Below are 20,894 nucleotides of genomic sequence, written 5' to 3' on the forward strand. Positions count from 1 at the left end.
TGGGAGAAAATGAAGTCCTATCCAAAAGATAAAGACCATCAATTAACCAAGCAACTGCAATTATCTCCTGATTTTCTGAGTTTTGTAAAGAGCAACAATTGTCATAAAAAGTAATTGCTACTTTTGCCTGCTTTAGCAACTGACCAACAGACAACAAGTTATATTGAAAACCAGGCACATGAAGGACATTTTCTAAATGCAATTTGCTGTTTAGAATAACTGTACCAGTGTGACTTACAGGTTGATAGGAACCATTTGGTAGAGTTACAGTTTGAAGCTTCACAATGCTTTGTAAGTTGTTGAACCAATGCTTACTTGGGCACATGTGGGAAGTAGCTCCACTGTCAATGATCCAATAATCACCCTCAATGTGATTATCTCCTAAAAAACCAGCAAAAGCATTAAAATCAAAGCCCTGCAGAGGTGAATCTGCTACTGATTTTTGCTTCATGAGCTTATACATTCCATGCATCATTTTTGCCAATTGCCTGGAATCTAGATTTTCTTCATCACTACTGTCAGCTTCTTTTTCATTCTTGCTGGAACTTCCTCCTCAAACCGCTGCATTTGCTTTAGTACTTCCTTTCTTCTGTGATTTGTTGATGTCTGTTTTTCCTTTCCACCATTCAGGGTATCCAATCAATTTAAAACAAGAAGATTTAGAATGCCCTGACACATTACAGTGCTCACACAACTCATTACTTTTAATTTTTCTTGCTTCCCATGGTTTTGCTGATTTGCTAAAGTTGGCAATTTCAACATTTTGAGTAGGCATTGCTTCTCCTTGAGTTTCAATTCGAAGCACCATGGAATATGCTTTATATGTATCAGGAAGTGGATCCATAAGCAGTATTTGGTTTTTGACAGCATCATAATGCTCATTCAATCCCATAAGAAATTGAACCAGCCTGTCTTCTTCACTCATTTCTGCAATTCTTTTGAATGCATTACAAATGCACTCTTTAGCAGCTTCACAATGACAATTGGGAATAGGCCTTAACAAAGATAATTCATCCCAACTTCTCTTCAGTTTATTGTAATAATGCAAAAGAGAAAGATTACCTTGAGGGGGGCATGTTGAAGTATTGCAGGACCACAAATAAGCTACAACCAGACATAGCAAATAACTTCTCCTTTTCTTAGTATGTACTCCACCATAGTTGATTACTATACCTCTCTAACTGATTTGTTAATTAGTTAGTGATTAGTTAGAGCATTCCCGCCACATTACATAAAGCTGAAAACAGATTTGATCTTGCTGCTATATAAAGCAGTACAGCTCATTTCTATTCTTCAATTTGTAATTTGGATTCATTAATGAAACACCATTGATTTATTCTCATTGATTCATAACAAAGTTCACATGGTATCAGAGCCATGGTTCAATGTTGGGGCTCCCGCTGATATTAGCGTCACGCACCAAATGAATTGGGCGTGAGGGGGGCGTGTTAAACATCCCACATTGCTAAATGAGGAAGCTATATGGCTCCTTAAATATGTGAGGCAATCCTCACTCTTTGAGGTACCTTTTGGGGTGAGTTAGGCCTTTGTTTACACCTTTCTTCTAATGTACCAACTGATAATTCTACGCCAATCAAGATTGTAAAAATGCTAGGCGCTAGTTGGGCGGACATGACCCTCAAAGATTAATCGAGAATTAGTTGGGGACTAATCGAGAATTAATCATGTTTGTATTTTTTTTTTGTATATTTTATTTATTAATCAACAAATAATTATATAAATTCAATTAATATGTATTATACTATCTAAAACCAATAGTATAAAATTATTTAATATAGAAAAACACGTCTATTTGGAATATTTGCCTTCACCTAAGAACCGGAAACTCTTGATGAAGAAGCTTCTCCAATCGTACCAAAACCTCCCTAAACCATCGTAGGATCCATAAAAAAAATTTCCTGGAATTAGTAATTAGGAAATTATTATTAATTAATACTTAAATTCAAAGATCTCCGATCATCAGCAAGTTGATTCCTCTTCCTTTGATTCCGCATTCGGAAACGACGTAGATTATATCATGCGTCGAGAGAAAAGAGGGGAAAAGGTCTAATATTGGGTAAGAGAAAAAAAAATTAGAAAAAAATATATTTTCCGATGTTTGCTTATAACATCGAAAAACGGAAAGATTTGATTTCAAAATAGTAATAAGAATGAAGTATGACTCTAAAAGTTTAGAAAAATATTTTATTCTCTAAATTTTTTTATATATTTTTCTATCGATTAACTTTCAAATTTTCTGATGACTTATTTTTCTAAGTAAACAAATATTCAAAAACTAAAAAAATATTTTTCTACACAATATTTTCCGACAAACAAATGAAGCCTTAATCTTCCATAACTTTCACGTGTGTATATATATATATATGTAAAACAAATGAATCTTTATAATACATATTTTTTTGTAAATATAGTCCTATATTAATATTTACATTTTTTTTTCTTTACATTGAATAGATTAACAAGGTAAAAAATATTACAGATAATCAACCTAAAATACAAAGGGGGTTTGCTCGTGTAAAATCTAAAATTGTGATGATTGAACAGTCTTTTGTGCTTATTATGAATATATGGTGTCATGTCTTCATTCCAATTTAATAATACCTGTGAGTACAACAATATTTCATCAGTAAATATAGATTGTGAAAACATTAGTAAATATTCTAATTGTATCTCATTAATTTATTTTTATTTTTATTTTCATTTTTAAGAATATTACTGCATCAATTTTACTTAATTTAAAAAGCTCCAGCCCCCTTAACTTGTCCAAATTGGTCATTTTACCCCTCCAACTCATCAAATGTCCTATTTACCCCCCTTAACTCCATAAAAATGGTATTTCTCACCCTCTTAACTTGTCCAAATTTGTCATTTTGCCCCTTCTCAACTCATTGAATATCCTATTTACCTCCTTAACACCATAAAAGTGGTATTTCTCACCACTTATGATCTTATTTACTCTCTTAATTCCATAAAAATGGTATTTCCTATCTCTTTATAGTAGTAAAAAAAGTTGAAAAGAGAAAGAACGAATAAAAAAATACAAATAACAAGAACATTAATATAAACAAATTAAATACATTATATGTAAGGATAATGTACCAAATTAGGCCTATAATTTTTGGGGAAGTATCAATTTAGGTTCCACTTACAAAAATAGCATAAATATAGGTTTAACGTTTAAAAAAAGTTATCAATTTAGACTTCGATAACGGATTTAAGAGGTGAAAAATACCACTTTTATGGAGTTAAAGGGGTAAATAGAAATTATATGAGTTGGGGGGATAAATGGACAAGTTGAGGGGGTGAGAAATACCACTTTTATGGAGTTAAGGGGGTAAATAGGACATTCGATGAGTTGAGGGGGTAAAATAACCAATTTGGACAAGTTAAGGGGGCTGGAGAAGCATTATGCCATTTTAAAAAATTTGATTTTATTTTGTAATATATATATATTACAGGCCAAAGAGAATCCATACTTACCACAGGCAACTCTGTCACCAGCATTACCAGTGGTCTTGCTAAGTTGATTTCCTCCTGCAAATATAATGCAACATGTCAAAAACAACATCCACGCCTATTCACGAGTCTATTCAGTTCTTACAAACTTCTGTTTCACAAGTTTGAGTATGGACATGTATATTCAACACTAGATCCAATATTTTTTTAACAAAAAATTCCTCAACATTTTAAATGGATTTTTTCTCAATTTTTTTTGTTTGCGAAAGCATTTAACCATTCAAATTAACATTAGTAGACCCAATAAGTTTATTAAGCATATATATTTAATATTTGATCCGATCCAATGAAAACCAAAATATGAAATGAGTAGGATTTGAAATAGATTAAAAGTAATGATTTTATTAATTTGATATAATTAAAAATTAGGACTTGACATAATTGTAGATAGTTTTTCAAATATGAGTTTACATGTAAATTTCTCTTTTATGTTTATACATATGCAGGCCAAGATTGGATTTAAGGAATTAAGCCCGGCCCAGACACTAATTGAGCTTGGCCCGAGCAGGCCTAATAAGCAAAATGTATGTTCAAAACTGATATTTAGATAGTGGGCCTGGACAAGATGAGCGGTATATGTCCACGGAGAACATCTATGATTTTTTTTTTTTGGATAAAACATAACTTATTATTATCTTAAATCAGAAGATAGAACATCAAGTATAAACGATGGTGGACAAGCCCACTCACCACGAACAGAACTAGAAGTAACAGCCTTAGCAAGACTATGGTAATCGAACACTCACAAATAACATCAGACAAATATGATAATCGAATGTTTTGATGTTGAATATCCAGAACCACCGCTAAACAATCAGATTGAAATTCGACGGAATTAGTTATATGCGACCCTGATTTTTTTTTTTTTTTAGATATTTCATTAGATTTTGGAATTTGATTAAAATAATTTATTATGTTAAATTTGTTTAAAATCAGCAATTGATTTTTTTAAAATTATTATAATGATTTACTAGTTGCGTAGTTAAGAGGAAATAATACCTTTGCCAAGGTCATCAGGAGCAGCATGAACCACGACAACCCTTCCTATAATGGTATATGTGCCATATAGAGGAATGTTTTTGTCTTTTATTGTAAAGTTAGCTGTGCCTGTCCCACCATTTTTATTTATCTATTATTAGCTACTTAAATATTAGTAAAACAGAAGAAGAAGTGGATATATATATTACCATCAGCAGCAACATTGAAATTTCCGAGATCACCAGCATGAACATTATCATCATTAGGACCACCATGCTCTTTCCCTAGTGGGTTAAAATGTGGCCCTACATTTCCATTATTCACATTTTATCCTTTCGTTTAGGATACCGTGCAAAAATATTATACGTTAAATAGTCATAAATCTTATATCAATTTTAATGTATGTTATGCTATCATTCATTAACAACGTATAAATATATATATATATATATAATATTAGAAAAGTATTTCATATATACATGCATTTTTTATTGGGATGGAAAAGAGTACCAGATATATATTTTTTTAACTTTTTTAAACAAATTCACGTGTCTCTAATCTGTTAGTGATAAATGATAGTTTAAAAAACATGACAAAGTCATGTGTGCCATGTATATATTACACATTTTAGTGCTCATCTGTAAGGTTGTGCATGCATTGACACAATTTGTTATCAAAAGACTAACTGGGCGAGTGATAGTGAGATATTGTAAGCCCTCACTATGTTAGATGTACTCATCACTGCTAGAATGAGGCCGTACAATGGGTTATGGAGAGATTTGTAGTGGTAGTTATAGAAGTCTAACAAAGTTTGCTATTTTCCCTTTTGACTCGTTCTAATAGCTCTTGATGATATTTCATGTGAGACAAGGCGGAGACAGAGGGAGGTTTGGGGGCCCTAGGCTCCCTCCAACCGTCAAAATTATCTCTACTATGGATGGTTTCAGCCCTTTGGTGGTTGGAATTATCCCTACTATTGATGGTTTCGGCTCTGTATTTTCAACAAATTAAAGTTCATATTTTCAATTACACTGATAGTTGAATTAATTTTACCCTTAAGTTATTTGCAATGTTAACAATCAACAGCATTTTTACTCTTAACGTTTTTAAACGTTAAGAGTAAAGTTAATCCAATGGAGAAATTGCAGTATTTTGGACGTTAAAAATAAAATTACTCTAGTTGGGAATAATTTTATACTTTATTCTATTTATTTCGTTATATTTTGGAGGAAGAAAAAGCATAATCCCAATTTGATTTAAAAAAATTGAAAAAAAAGAAAGAAAGTATGAAAGCATTTGAAATAGGCTTAATATATCAGTTGTTCTTTGAACTTATCCAAAAAGTTTGATTGATTCCAACTTAGATAGTGTCTTATTAGGCCCCTAAACTTGCTTAAAGTATCATTATTAAGTCTCTAAATCTATAAACAAAAAGTTAATTTCTTTTAAAGACTTAGAATCACGAATTAGACCTTTATTTTGAAGTTTTAAATTTTTTTAACGATTTAGATAAATTATAATGTATATCATTTTAAACAAATTTAAAGGACAAATGAATTACTGTAAGTAAGTTTAGAAACTCAATGGATCACTTTAAACAAATTTAGATAGCCAATAGATTATTTTAATCAAATACCAGCGGCCGCGCAGCCATTTGATATGTCTCCGGTAGCATGAACATGGACCCCATGAAGGCCTGGCTTCAGCCCTGAAATGCTTCCAATTATAGTGGTCGGGCCTGAAAAATTAAAATAAAAAAGAAGTTATAGATATAAAGGAATTTACACAACTAACTAAAACAAGAATAAAGGTAAAAAACAAATGTTTTTTCTACATGTATATTATAATTCTACTTAATAATTAAAATAGTAAATTTTTTTATAATATATGTAGGTTAATATTATACATAGCAATATATGTATAGAATATCCTTCATTTGACATGTAATGATTTCTTCATAACTTGGCATAATTTTGGAAAGATCAATTTTATTTCATCGGGTCTAATCTTATCTTATTTGTGTTTCTGTAGAAAAAAAAAATCAAAATAAGCTAGAATTTATATCATAGGGGTAGAAAACAGAATTGATATTTCTACTATGTGAGCAATATTGGATTGTTTCGTAAAATTTATTTTCTCCAATATTAAGGACAAACTCTTATCCTATTTACATATACACTAGAATAATATAATATCAAAATTAAATTTTTAATGTTTTAATTTAACAACAATTTGTCTCTTATTTTTATATGAGAGTTTCAATGCTTTAGTGTCGAATATTCTTAAGAAAAAATAACCATGGTACGATCAAGAAAATATAAATCGAAGTAGTAAGGTAATTATATTCATTGGCGTCGATTTCATACGTAAACTTATATTTAACATGTGAATTATCTTAATTTTTACACATAAGCATAAGTGATTTTTGGAATAATTAGCACAGACAATCATATAAGTTTCGATAATTGAAAGAGTGGAAATTACCTTTAGGTTGTTGGTTGAAATTGACGATCCCTTTGACACCTGGTTTTGTGCTACTAAGAACAGCAACTGCTTTCACCACTTGTGATTCAATTCCACTAAATAAACCTATCAACCAATTTTTTTTATTATTATTATTCTTGTTTAGGAATAAATTATAAATATTTACATGACGTTTTAGGAAAGCGTAGATATATTTTTAATATAAAAAATAGTAAAATTTTGTTTTCAACGTTACTAATATGGAACAATTTTGGACCACCTTTTAAGGCGGCACTATATCCCATCTCTTCCTTACCTTCACCTCTAGACTCGGGTAAGAAGTTCGTTTATGGATTCCATTACTACGGCCCAAAATTATTTATGTATTGTTATTTGAATAAATTATACACATGATCACTCAACTTCACTCTTACTAACATGATGACCAAATCAATTTTAAAACCAGACATAAAACTCACTCAATTTTACTCTTTACTATCATAAAAAAAAAACTTTTATGAAAGTAAATAACATTAAAGATCGTTTTTAGAAAGAAAAAAAACACATTAAAGATCGTTTTTTTGTCTGAAAATTAAAAAGTCGGAAATAAAATATGTTTAGAACTACATTTCACATGAATATAAATTTTAATTTTCAAAATCACCATTTCCAGGAGATTTCTTTCTCCAAATAACCATCTTAAATTTTTTTTACCAAACAAAACCTAAATAACTTTAAAACTAAAAAGTTCAAGAGTTATAGTTATTTAGAATATCATTTTCACCAGCTCTAGAACGAATGGATATCCGTTATTAGAATGGCCAAATGTTAAACGACTTTTACATTAATAAATGATAAAATCGAATGACTTTTATATTCGATTTTAAATTCGAGTGGCCATCAGGTCAATAAAGGTAATATATGTAATTTACACTTTGTTAAAACATTAAGAAAAAAGTTTTATCATTTGAAGATTAAAAAGTAAAAGCTAAAGAGAAAGAATTAGTATTTAAGAAAAAAAGGAACTTACAAGATGAAGAAACTAATATGGCTAACAAAAAAGCAAGGTTGAAGGAATTTTTCTTCATTTTTATTGAATTGAATATTTTTTTCTTTAATTTGGAAACATTTATAGTTAAAGCAAAGGATGACAATAAGAGAAGTGGTAGCCAAGAATAAATACATGGATAATCTTACTCTAACCAAAGTTTGTTTACTATAAATAATCCAAATGAATTTTAACTATAGTTAAAATAGGACTTTCAAAAATTGAAATCAACCATAGTCATGAATTAAATTGGTGAAAAGTGAAAAGTGAAAATTGTGATCCAAAATATTAATAGCTACTAAAATTCTGCTATAAATAGATCCTCTCATTTAGACCTAAATTTATACTTATTTATTTTGAAACAAATGTATATTTACATTTGAAATTTGAAATATAGTTTATTATTTAAGTATATTTAAAAAACTTAATATCTCCACTACCCTGAACTTATCTCATTTTGTCACTTAATTTCTTCTACTTAGTGGTCATTGAAAAAAAATGTCTTGAAAGATGTACTCAGTGACATGCAGACAACATGAGTTAAATGTACAATAAGTTTTTAATTAAAGGAGCGGATAGGATAACCACTAAGTGGAATGAGTAAGTGATGAGTAAGTGATAAATCTACCTTAGGATTCTAATAAACCTAGATCTAATGGTGAATGAGCAAATTCTACTTACTTATTAAGGTGCATGTGATCAAGACTGTCCACTAATAAGTGGAATAGCTAAGTGACAAAATAAGATCAGATCATCAAGCGGTTGAGGTATCATGCCCACTTTCAATCAAAAAAAATTAGAAAAAAAATGTGGTTTTTTATGTGCTTTATTTTTGGCTTAATGCATCATTTGCCTCAATTTATCCAAAATGCTTAATTGGCCTCTAAACTTTCAAAATGCTCTAATAACTCCCTCAACTTACATAAGATGTTCAATTAACCCCCAAAAGTTATGTAAAAATGTCATCAATTAATCACTCGGTTGTAAACTGTATACGAAAAATGTGTTGCACATTCTTTGTAATATTATTACATAATTCACATAATAAAAAAATTAAAAATGAATTTCTTACTTAACTGTGAAATTTGTTTTCTCTAATATTAGAAGAGCATACTCTGACCTTAATCGTTTTACTTTTTTCTAAGACAGTACTATACATCTTCAATATTTAATTTAATATTTTTTTATGCAAATTGAGAAGACTATCAAGATATTTTGAAAGTTCAGAGAGATCAATCAAGTTTTTTGAATAAATTCGAGGTGCAAATGATATATTAAGTCTTTATTTTTATTTTTATTTTGGTGAACACAGAAACAACAAAAAGAACACAGCAAAAGGAGAAGAATATAAAAGTACTATTTAGATAGGTTAAGCTAAACTTGAGAATTCTTTAGAGCACTTCTAATGGGTGTATTTTAGTTGTTATTTTACTGTTGAAAGTTGTTAGAAGGGATGCTAATCAGGTGGCTCATGAACTTGCTAAGTGAGGAGCTTTGCTTACTGAACCAATTATTCTTATGGAAGAAGTGCCTAGCTTTATTTTATCAATTGTAAACCTGGATAGTTTTTGATATAATATGAGTTCTTGTTATAAAAAAAAAAAAAAAAAAAAAAATTAGAGTAGAAGTACCTAAAATTGGTAAACCAACTTTGGTAAAAGTACCTAAAATTAGAGATTGAATACTACGGATGCATCATATTGAAGACCAAGGAGACCAAGAAGAGTTGCGTGTGTTGAACACACCAGGAATAATTACAGATTTACTCCCATTTAAATTACTATTTTACTCCCAATAATGGAATAATTACTTATTCAGTCTAAATTTTTTAATTACAAAAATATTAAAGTGACAAACACTCTAGTGGGATATAATTTTTAAATGTTATTTATAACTATCTGGCATTAAGAGTTTGTTAACAGCACATCTTTAATGGTGTAAACATTTCTTTGATGCCACCTAAGCCAAAGAGTAAACATAGAAAACATACCACTAGAGGAGATAACTTATTGAAAATTTTGTGAAGTGAAAAGAAATTATATGAGGTCAAAAAAATAATTAATTAATAAAACTGGATTAGAAAGAATATTTAACCAAAAAGCAGCATCTCAATTTTTGTTGAATTGCAGGCGCCAGACACTCCATCTCTGACACCTGCAATACAGGCAGCAGCCTCTGGCGCATGCATGATGTTAACTTCCCTATTTTTATTTTCACTCTACCCTTCTGTACACTTCCTATTTTGTTAACAAACTAATTTTGTATATAACCTCTCTAATGGTTATCTACTCCCATTTCACTGAAAACACATCCAAAAATGAACCACTGGACTTGCTCTTAAGCCCCACACTGAACTAGGCATTTTAGAATTAGGCCTGAATCAGACCTGAATCAGCCCACAAACAGATCACTAGAGCCAGACAAAATAGAGTTTGAACAAAGCAAAAACAGCCAAACAGCAAAAAGTTCGCTTTTGATAGATCAACAAGGTACAGAATATTTCAGATCACAAAACCAAACCAGCCTAAAAGTACACTGTGGTTCGCTCTTTTATTCCAAAAAGTTCTAAATCTCAGTCACACTCACTTAATGCTGTCATGAGGCTAATAGCTACTATTCAACAGCCTTTTGTGTTTATTCTGAATATCCCCACCAGAGAGAAGCCTTTTCATCCTTGTAAACCAATAATACCTGCACAACAATGTTTCAAGAGTAAACATCCACTCACATATAGATCGACACATGGACGAAAACCAATTATAATAACTTTTATCTGTATTTCCAACCAAGGATGAACATTTTATACCAATGAACAAAGACAAATGAATATTTTTTATTGTTTTTTTTATATGCAGCCTATGAAATCCACACTCACCACATGCTACTCTGCCGCCGGCATTTCCAGTGCTCTTGCTAAGTTCATGTCCTCCTGGAAAAAACAATGTTCAATGAGATGGGAAGATTTGCTTGAGCGTAGTAAAGGACTAAAAAGTAGAATATGTAATGCAGGAAAATAGCTTATTCTCTTGTAGTTGTTGGCACATTGAGGACACAATATATGGAACTCACTTTTCTTAGAACTACCACTACAAAGCAGCAATTAAATAGAGACTTGAAAATAATGTCTCCAAGCTAAGAACTGAAATATTACCCTTGCCAAGATCATCAGGATCTGCATGAACTACAACTGCCCTTCCTATAATGGAATTGGGGCCAGTTAGAGGAATCTGCTTGTCAACTATTGTAAAGTTTACTGTGCCTGCTCCATGAAATAAACAAGCATCACTAAGCAAGAAAGGAATATAATATAAAGCAAAATGTTTTCCTTATGAACAATTTCTTTATTGCCAGGTGACATTTCAGTTCTTTATAGAAACATCTAATAAAATGAACGAACAAAATTTGCATACCATCATCACCAACATTGACATTTCCTAGATCACCGGCATGACGATGTTCGTCCTCAGGAGCACCATGCTCTTTTGCGTGTGGGTTGAAATGTGGCCCTGCAAATAGATTACGAAAAGATTAAGCCATAGGAATTTCACATGAACAAAAAGAACTTTTCCCAATAATCCAAGCAGTTAAAACATGTATGAAGATATTTTCCCAGCCAGTTAATCATACCAGTTGACATGCAACCATTTGTTGTATCTCCAAGAGCGTGGACATGGAAACCATGAAGCCCTGGCTTTAGGCCAGAAAAGCTTCCGGTTACAGTGGTTGGACCTGAACAAAAATCAAATTTAAGATGATTATACAGAGAAAAAAAAATACTAATTTCAGAAATTACAAGAGTGGTGGAATACCATCTCCCTCTTGGGTGAAAAAGATAGTCCCTTTGACAGTCTCACTACTTCCAAGAACAGCAACAGCCTTCACCATTGTTCTATGTGATCTAGAAAAGGTAGAAGTTAAATAACTGCAATATAAACCGTTGCTAAGTACATAAAAGCATATGTAAGAGCATGGCAACTAGAAAAAGAGAAGAGAAACGAAACATATGGAGAGCATAAATATGCAACACATATATGCAAAACCAGAAAACCTCAGGGACAAAAACAAAGCGGTCCATGGTTTCTTGTTATTATTAGAGAGAGCACAAACATACAGAAGATGATGAAGTAAGACTGTAAGAACAAGACTATAATCTAGACATCAGAACAAGACATGGAAAAATAGTAACTATCGCAACAAAGAAAAAGGTATATGCACATCACAAGAAATTCTGTGAGTTTTTAGTCTTCAAAACACTCAGCCACTATTATTTCTTCAATAGTTTGATCTCAATACTATTCTAAAACTAAAAGTATGCGATTAACACGTTCAAAGTTAAATTTACAAACCAAGGTGTTAATACTACATTATCAATAACTGAACCGTAGAACAGTTAACAGATCACATAATTTGAAAATATAAGAACACAAATGTCCTTGAATGTGTAAATCAACCAAAGTAAAGATAAATCAATAAATCAAAGTCTAAGCACCGCTTGATATTCGGACTTGTAGAACATAAGAGATCTGAAAATCATTAGACAACTTGAAGCCAACAGTACATAATTGTTAATTTCATCTCCGAGAAAATCTCAGAGGTGCTTAGTAACACTGTCCATAGATTCAACTCGACTTCATAAAGGAAAATAACGAATAGAGCATAAGCTACCGAAGAAGGACAAAAAATTGGAAAAGCATCCACCAAAAAATCACATCATATCAAGAAAACACAAATCACTTTAGAACGGCAATCATACTGAGACAAGATCATTTCAAATTATCTATTCTATTCATTTCCATCTCAAAATCTCAAGAAATCACATAGATAGACCAGAGAGAAGAGGAAATTTCAAGGTCAACAACGACTAACATAACCTGAGCAAAAACTGAATAGATCGGTTAAGAAACCATATAATATCCCTAATCAAGAGCCTCAAACACCAAATCCAAGCATAGATTCAATAAAACACTCAAGCAATTGCAATAAGCAAAAAAAAAGATCCTCAAACTCATATAGGATTAAGAAGAACCATCAAAACACAGAAACTAAGCAGATCTTTTAGAAATTAAAGAAGAAATTAAGTAACAAATGGATCGAGAAATCAGTATCGGAACTTTGAGAGTTCAGGCATTACCTCAGAGCACCCCTTTGAGAAAATCGAGAGAGAGATAGAGAGAGTGAGGAGGTAGTAATTGTCTTGCGGCTAGAGTGGTCTGTTTTTGACTGATATAGGGAGAAATTGTGAATAATAAAAATAAGGGATAAGTTAGAAAACAGGAGAAGTATCAACTTAGCCTACACCTACTTAAAATATGTAATAATTGTAGATTTAACATTTAAAAAAAATATCATTTTTTTTTGGTTACAAGGAAAATGAAAAACACAACACAACAGAAAAAGGCTACATGAGGTAGCAATTAAACGGGGGAGGCCGGCTCCCATAGCGTCATCTTGCAGCAGCTTCGCGGGGGAGCACGGTGGAGAGTGGTGCAACCAATAGGAGTCTCAAAAGCCTTCGACGCAAGAAAATCGGCACATCTATTTTTCTCCCTGTAGATATGGTTAATAGAAATGTGATCAAACTTCGTTATGAGAATTTGTATAGTCCGAATCAGGGAGCGAGAAGGATGGTGTAATGGGCACGGACTCTTGAGGAAGTTCACCACTTCGGCACAATCAGACTCGACTTCCACATTCCTCGCCCCTAGATCAACAGTTATGCGAAGCCCTGAGATTAAGCCCCATAACTCCGCTTCGAAGGAGCTTCCCTTTCCAATATTATGCAGAAACCCGCTTATCCATTGGCCATTGAGGTCTCTGAGAATACCCCCAGCTGCAATCAAATTAGAATGTTCTCGGTGAGAACCATGTTAAGCTTCCAGACATTCTCAAGAGGCTTGACCCAACTGAGCCACTTTTCTTCTCGATGCACAGCAATATGATTAGGCGAGAGATTAGCCCAGCAACGTTTGTTTTCACCCACTCGTCGTCTGATAAAATTGCCTTTGTTGTAAGGGATCACAAAATCAGGTTGGAAGAGAGACTTGTTACGCCATTCCCATACAATAGAGGTCTCTAGGCGGATTTCCGAGGCCTCTGAATTGTTGCAGACCTGTGTCGGACTTTGTCTTCTAGTCAACGGATCATTGGTGCTGTCTTGACGACTACACAGCTTGACTTGATCGGCCTTGCCTTCAATCTTATGCTGAGTTACATTCTACTCAGCTTCTTCGGTCGGCTTCGCCTTCAAGCGTTATTTTGAAGAAGACTTTTCTTTTAACAAGGCTGGGTTACATTTTACTCAGCTTCTGTTGTGTGTCTTTGCTCATGCTAACTTCGTTCTGTCTTTCTTTTTATTGAACACTTAGTTCCTGTTCTCGTTAGTAAACTTACTCAACATTGAACAAACTCATTAGTACAATTAAATCAAAGCACTTAAATTTAATTGTCTTAATCATGGGATTATCTTAAATAATTTTGTCAAATCAAAATCATGTGGAAAGGTGTTTCAACAATCACCTTGTACACCACGTTACATAAGCTAATGGGCCGAAATTGCATAAGAGAAGTGGGATTCGGGAGTTTGGGAATGAGGACAAGCAAAGTTTGATTGACTGCAGCTACCGACTCCAGACCTTCAAACACCCTCAAGGCGAAATTACATATGCTTGAATGCACTGAACCCCAATGCTTTTGAAAGAAAAAAGCAGGTAAGCCATCGATACCGGGAGCTTTACTTGGGGCCATATCAAATAAAGCTGATTTGATGTCAACCACGGTCACTGGCCTGAAAATATTTGCTAACTTCTCATCTACGACATGAGGAAAGGACATCGTTGATTCCAGCAGGCCACACTGCAAATCAAGATCACACTCACAGAGGTTGGCGTAATACTCCATGGCATGTTGCCGAATTGAATTAAGATCGTAAATCCAATTTCCGTCAGTGCCTTGAATAGCCTCAATTTTACTCTTTTTTCTCCTAATAACAGTAGATAGATGGTAATATACAGTGTTACGTGTTGGTCCCTTATAACGTGACAAGGTTAGTTCCAAGGGGGGATATGAATTATTTAAAATTTTATCCGTTAAGGCTGACTTCTTTTCTTGAGAAAATGTTTACACAGCGGCGCTAAGTAATTTTAAGACACAAGCTTAGTCAACTTGTGACTAAGTCTGTTTCTTTCCTTGAGTCAGGAGATAGCACTTAGAGTCTATTCCTGAACTCAGCTTCTTAGTGCACTCAACTCAGCGTGAGTTCGTTACTTAGTCAGTTTTATAGCAAGCAATATATAAAGAAGTTTAAGGGTTAGAAATATGTTACTCAGCAGACATATCCTGGTTCGGCCTCTTCTCCTACGTCCAGTCCCCGGAACGCGTTCCGAGCTTTTTGAATTCTCTACTGAGCTCTTTAAAGGTAGAGCACGAAACCTTTTACAATAGAAGCTGAGTATACAAGAGTACCTTCCTCTATACCTCTACTCACTCCTATAACTACCGTTGAGTACTATAACCGAGTACTCAGCCTCTCCTTTCTATTCTTCTAGAAATGATAAAGTGTTTGTCCTAAACAATAATTGTTAAGACACTTTAGACGATTGAAATCACACAAGACTTTTACACAATGATTGGAAATTGGTGTAAGATTTTGCTTTGCTTTTCTCACAGAACTTCAAGTATGAATTTGGACAGCGTTTCGACTAATTGAAGATGTGCATCGAATGAAGCAATTGAGAGGCCTTTATATAGTGACACTTAAGGCACCGGTAATTTCGAATTTCGAAATAACCGTTGGAGGCAAACGGCTTCCTGTCGTTGTCACTCAGGACGTGCTCAGTGTCGTTGGCCAATGAGATTCTTGCATCTTCTGTCTACGGCAGTGCTCAGCAGCTTTTCGTCAGATGAACAGAATGTTTCGATATTTACGTCAAAGTCTTCCAGACAGCTTCCTGCGTCTTCTGAACTTTACCCAAAGTAGAAATACTTTGTCTAGAAGTTGGTTCTGTTCTGCCGCTGACCTGACTGCACTGTCGCTCAACTCAGCAACTTCCTCTTGAAGCTTTTGTTAGAAGGCTTCTCGATCCTTCTTCATGCTGAGTCGTCGTTTTACTTGATACGACTGCGTTTTAGCTTCTTGGGCCGTGAGGTCTTGATCTGTTGACCTGGGCTTGACTTCCACTTATGGGCCTTTAGACTTTTTATCTTAATGTCTTATAAATCAATAAACTCAACATTGAACAAACATATTAGTTGTGAATAAATCAAAGCATTCAAATTTAATGTGTTAGAATATTTTTTATCAATTACTTAAATAATTTTGTCAAATCAAAATCATGTGGAAAGGTGTTTCAACAAACTCCCCCATTTTGATGTTGGCAAAAATATTCAATTGAAGAACTCAGTATTGAGCTCCCCCATGATAGTTGACCTTATATTACTCAGGATACTCCCCCGTAAGGGTTGAGCTACTGACTTAGTTTTACTTTAAACATTTCAAGGTTTAATCAAGTAAGTCTAAGGTCAGTTTTCAGAAATAGGTCAGCCCATGGAATATATTCTTTTTAACTCAGTTTATGCGAAAGATTTAGATATCAGAGAGCGCTGAGTATATCTTTGTTCAATGTGTTTAAGAAGACATATAAAAGAGGTCAACTTATAGATCAACACAACATACAATCATAGAGCAATGTAGACAATTAACACAGTTGATTTAATGAAGATGCGTTAGAGTTTATAACAAAACATAAGTAAGCATCACATAAGATTGATCAATTTTGAAAAAGGTAGATGCATGTATAGTTTTGTATTCAGGGTCAGCACAACAAAATTCATATGGGAAAGACTACAAGTTTTTAAAATCTAAGTCTAGCGATCCTAGCCAAGCTAGCCAAGCTATTTTTTCTTGTAGTTGAGTTGGGCTTCATGCTCTTTAGCTTTTCATTTTCCCTTGAATTTTTGCTGACTTCCTGATGCTTCTCCTGATTGTTGAGTTCTTTGAGCTTGTTCTTTCTCCCTCGTTTTGCCACCATCGGTAGGAGGAGGAATGAAGGTGTCTTCAATGGCAGCATGAGTTAAGCGTTTAGAGAATGCCTTAAGCCTGCGCGTGCTTTCATTGATGCCATCAAAAACAGGAACACCCTCATCTAAGACAGAACATGGAATCCTGATATCCGAGGCACTGAGCATACTCAGGATATATGCTTGAGACTTTCCAACCCAGTGTATACTGTCAGTGAGCATGGCAAAGGCTTGATGAAACATCTTTAGCAAGGACGTGTCAAAATACTGACATTGAGCATTTGAGTGGCGCACGTGGTTGAAAGTAACTCGAGAGTACTTCAGAATTTCATTCGTCTTGAGTTGGTCAGTTTCCATCTCTTCCTTACTCAAGTTGAGTAGATGGACATCCTCACTGATTTGCTCAATGGAGCATTGGGAGGAGGAAGAGAGTTGCTCATTTGTTCTGGCTTGCTCAGTGTGAAGTTGGTTGAAGAGTTGATGAACTTCAGCAGAAGTTGCATACATTGTGTTCGCAGTTGACAGTTGATGAAGTTGACCCTGTAGAGAGTTCATATGATTGACCATGGTCAGCTGGAGTTCGGCCAACTTTGTTATTGATTCATGTCTGGGCTGTTGAGACTGAAGTGAAGTCATGACACTCAGAAGATCCTTAAGACCTTTGATTTCTGTGAGAAGCTGAGTGACAGACGAAAGCTAAGTTGGCTCAACAGGAACTGACCCAGCGGCATCGGTATTTGTTTGATGGAGGTCTTGGAGTAGAGCTTGAGTTGAGTCAATAATTCTTCGACCATACTCAGAGGCATTCAGATATGAGAAGGATCCATCATTATTTGGCCCAGTTGTCGGAGTACGAGTAGAACCGGATGGAGGAGGTGTTTGGTTCTGCTCAATGTTAGAAGTGCCAACATGATCAGCAGCTGGTCTTGAGTATAGATTTCCAGTAGAAGCTGACTGGATGATATTCTGCACTTGTATTTATGGAAGAGAAAGATCGACATAATTATCTACTTGCTCAGGGTCAGACTGAAGCTGACTGGTTTGAAGAGGGTGAAGAATTTCAGCACTGACCTGAGCAGGTATTTTCTTAGCTGGCTCAACATGTTGAGCAACAGGAACTTCGAGCACTTGCTCGGGATCATCTTGGTTTAGGAGAGCAGTTGAGTCGGTATATTCCTTATGCTGAGAAACAGAGGATTGCTTTTCCTGTTGCTCTGGTGGAGACTCAATGGGATTTGAGAAGATCTTAAATTGCATATCTGATAGGTCAGTAATCTAATCCCGCAGAGGTGAGTCACTCATAAGGTCAATGATAGGGGATCGATGTGCCTTCTTCTTAAGTCTCCTTAACTTCTTAGTCTTTTGAGGAGAGGGGTCAGCAGGAATGGACTCAATAGAGTCAGTAGGTGAAGTTGCCCCTTGATCAGTGTGTTCCTTTGCTGTTGGCTCAACATCTTCTTCTTCAACCTGCTCAGTGTAGGTTGTTTCATATTGTTCAACATCTGATGGCTCATGTTGCTCATCATCCACTGTTTCTTCATTATAAAAGTGACCACCCAGTTCTTCTTCATCTTATTCACCATGTGGTTGCTCAATGTCAACGCCAAGACTTCGTGCAAAGTGTGAGTCAGGAGGAATGACGAAGTCAGTGGGAGGTGCATTGATTGGACTTAACTTAGAAGAGATTTTCTTCTTCTTTCTCAGTGGTTGCTCATCAGTGTCCTCTTTCTCTTCTACCTCAGGCTCAGCTTGCCTTTTGAGGTTTTCCATTAACTTAGGTCCATCCTGACCTTGTTGAATTTGAGGCTTAGTTCCTCTGGACACAAACTTAAGCTTTTTCGGTGGAGAAACAGCGTCTCTATAGGGGCTTTGAACAGCTTTCCTCTTTCTGTCCTTTGGGTTAGCTTGAGTTCTCGTTTCCTTCTTTCCTTTTCGGGTCATCATCCTCTTTGTATCCGGAACAGTGGCCCCTTTTCCTTTCTTAGGGATAATCGGTTGGTCATAGACCAAGCCGAACAGTGCAGCTGCAGTGATTTCTGTTCCCCAGGTGTGGATTTCCTCAACCAAACTCACCTTGTGATCTTTGAGGATTCTAGTAATAATGGAGCCTAACCTAAGGGTTCCAGTGCTCCGTTGAAAACCACCGATAATAAAGACTGGCATATTGATCAGCTGGTAGTTCATCATGTGATAAATGAAGCATTGTTCGAAGTTCGTCGCTGAGCTGGTGTAGTTGATCTTGGGGAAAAGGAAGTTGGTCAGTATGTAGTGGGCCATCTTCTGATTCTGACCCATGGAAGTGCTGGATATCTCTCCTACGTGATCAGCGGGTTTGCAGAACTCAACGGGATACTCAATTTTGTCTTGGTCACCTGATTTTTCTGAGTTGAACTCCTTCGTTTTTCAGCTTGAGCAGTGAGGCAAGGTAAGCAGGGTTGATGAAGATAACCTTCCCTTGAACCTTGGTGACCATGTAGTCACGGTTATCATCAGCGGCTCTTAGGTTAGCATAGAATTCCTTCACTAACTCAGGATAGGTGGCTTCTCGGACTGAGAACAGCTCGGTCCAGTCGTTCTTTGAGATCCACTCACAGAAGGGTTGCTCAGCTTCCACAAATCCCTTCGAAAACCAGCGAGAGTGGTCAACCTTATACCCCCTAACACTCTCGTATACCAGTGAGTAGGTTCTCTCTATGGGTTTCTTACCCTTGTCCTTCTGTTGTTTCCCTCTTGAAGAGGCAGCTTGGTCAGCCTGATTTTTCTTCCTTGGGGTAGTGACCTTAGAATGGTCACGATGACCAGGTTCTTGAGACTTGGTGGGAGTCTCTCTATGTTCTTGCTGAGTAGGAGATGGAGGGTTTTCATCGGAGCGATTATCGACGTAACCGGCACCGAAGACATTCTGAGAATCTTTTGTCATGATTCTTAGAGAAGTTTGAGAAGTTTGGGAATTTTTAGAGAAGAGGATTTGAATACCAGAAATTTCTAAGCGTAAAGAGGTAAAAGTGAGAAATCGTTCACTATTTATAGAGATGTCGAGTTTATCTGAAGCGTTGAGGTGGCCGTTTGACCTCGAGATACTCAATCGACAAGGATTCTGGCATTTATGACACATTCGGCGTATGTATTTTCTAATTATTACGCTTACGTCATCTTAGGTGGCTATTTAACTCGCGTGTTTTGCATTAAATTTTTCAACGGATCTTTACTCAGTGTTAAGGATTCCAAACGTTTAAGGTTCTGAGTAATTAGTTCAATGCAAAAGAATCATTTGTGTGCTTAGTAACTCAGCTTGAGATAATCACTCAGCGTGTATATCTACTCAGTATGCAATAGACATTGATTTAGCATAAATCACTCAGCATGGTAGTCAGCTCAGTATGCATATATCACATAATATACTTGGAATTTATTGAAGAGGATTAAACATACCAATGGCTTCTCTAAGTATGTTGAATTGCTCACGAGCCAGTGGCTTTGTGAAGATATCAGCAAGCTGCTCATCCGTTGGGACATAGGTCAGCTTGATCTCTCCCTTGAGTGTTAAGGATTCCAAACGTTTAAGGTTCTGAGTAATTAGTTCAATGCAAAAGAATCATTTGTGTGCTTAGTAACTCAGCTTGAGATAATCACTCAGCGTGTATATCTACTCAGTATGCAATAGACATTGATTTAGCATAAATCACTCAGCATGGTAGTCAGCTCAGTATGCATATATCACATAATATACTTGGAATTTATTGAAGAGGATTAAACATACCAATGGCTTCTCTAAGTATGTTGAATTGCTCACGAGCCAGTGGCTTTGTGAAGATATCAGCAAGCTGCTCATCCGTTGGGACATAGGTCAGCT

General features: G+C 34.9%; 2 protein-coding genes across 4 annotated transcripts; both read right to left on the reverse strand.

The window, feature by feature from the left end:
- Positions 1-2,497: 2,497 nt before the first annotated feature.
- On the reverse strand, positions 2,498-8,066 carry LOC136206049 (superoxide dismutase [Cu-Zn]-like). Its single transcript, XM_065996960.1, has 7 exons — positions 8,009-8,066; positions 7,000-7,104; positions 6,152-6,253; positions 4,725-4,820; positions 4,537-4,644; positions 3,502-3,555; positions 2,498-2,622 (listed from the first exon to the last, which is right to left on the reverse strand). Exons 1-7 carry the CDS (start codon positions 8,064-8,066, stop codon positions 2,603-2,605), a joined length of 543 nt encoding a protein of 180 aa, XP_065853032.1. The 3' UTR covers positions 2,498-2,602.
- A 2,414-nt stretch (positions 8,067-10,480) lies between these two features.
- LOC136205653 (superoxide dismutase [Cu-Zn] 4A) lies at positions 10,481-13,292 on the reverse strand. Of its 3 annotated transcripts, none has more exons than XM_065996338.1 (7): positions 13,158-13,292; positions 11,836-11,924; positions 11,654-11,755; positions 11,437-11,532; positions 11,178-11,285; positions 10,902-10,955; positions 10,481-10,717 (listed from the first exon to the last, which is right to left on the reverse strand). In XM_065996338.1, exons 2-7 carry the CDS (start codon positions 11,909-11,911, stop codon positions 10,695-10,697), a joined length of 459 nt encoding a protein of 152 aa, XP_065852410.1. In that variant the 5' UTR covers positions 11,912-11,924; positions 13,158-13,292; the 3' UTR covers positions 10,481-10,694. The 3 variants fall into 3 exon arrangements, with proteins under 3 accessions (XP_065852410.1, XP_065852412.1, XP_065852411.1); XM_065996340.1 differs by having other exon boundaries at positions 11,836-11,948; positions 13,158-13,286; XM_065996339.1 differs by having other exon boundaries at positions 11,836-11,915; positions 13,158-13,272.
- Between the last annotated feature and the right edge of the window lie 7,602 nt (positions 13,293-20,894).

The sequence above is a fragment of the Euphorbia lathyris genome, chromosome 9 (genome assembly GCF_963576675.1).
Source record: "Euphorbia lathyris chromosome 9, ddEupLath1.1, whole genome shotgun sequence".
NCBI classification, from domain to species: domain Eukaryota; kingdom Viridiplantae; phylum Streptophyta; class Magnoliopsida; order Malpighiales; family Euphorbiaceae; genus Euphorbia; species Euphorbia lathyris.

Coding starts and splice junctions, on each gene's coding strand:
- LOC136206049 (XM_065996960.1), bottom strand. CDS start 8,066: ATGAAGAAAAATTCCTTCAACCTTGCTTTTTTGTTAGCCATATTAGTT. Junction 6,254..6,999: donor TTTCAACCAACAACCTAAAG/GTAATTTCCACT, acceptor TTAATTTTTCAG/GCCCGACCACTATAATTGGA. Junction 3,556..4,536: donor TCCTGATGACCTTGGCAAAG/GTATTATTTCCT, acceptor TTATATTTGCAG/GAGGAAATCAACTTAGCAAG.
- LOC136205653 (XM_065996338.1), bottom strand. CDS start 11,911: ATGGTGAAGGCTGTTGCTGTTCTTGGAAGTAGTGAGACTGTCAAAGGG. Junction 11,533..11,653: donor AAATGGTTGCATGTCAACTG/GTATGATTAACT, acceptor ATCTATTTGCAG/GGCCACATTTCAACCCACAC. Junction 10,956..11,177: donor TCCTGATGATCTTGGCAAGG/GTAATATTTCAG, acceptor TGTTTTTTCCAG/GAGGACATGAACTTAGCAAG.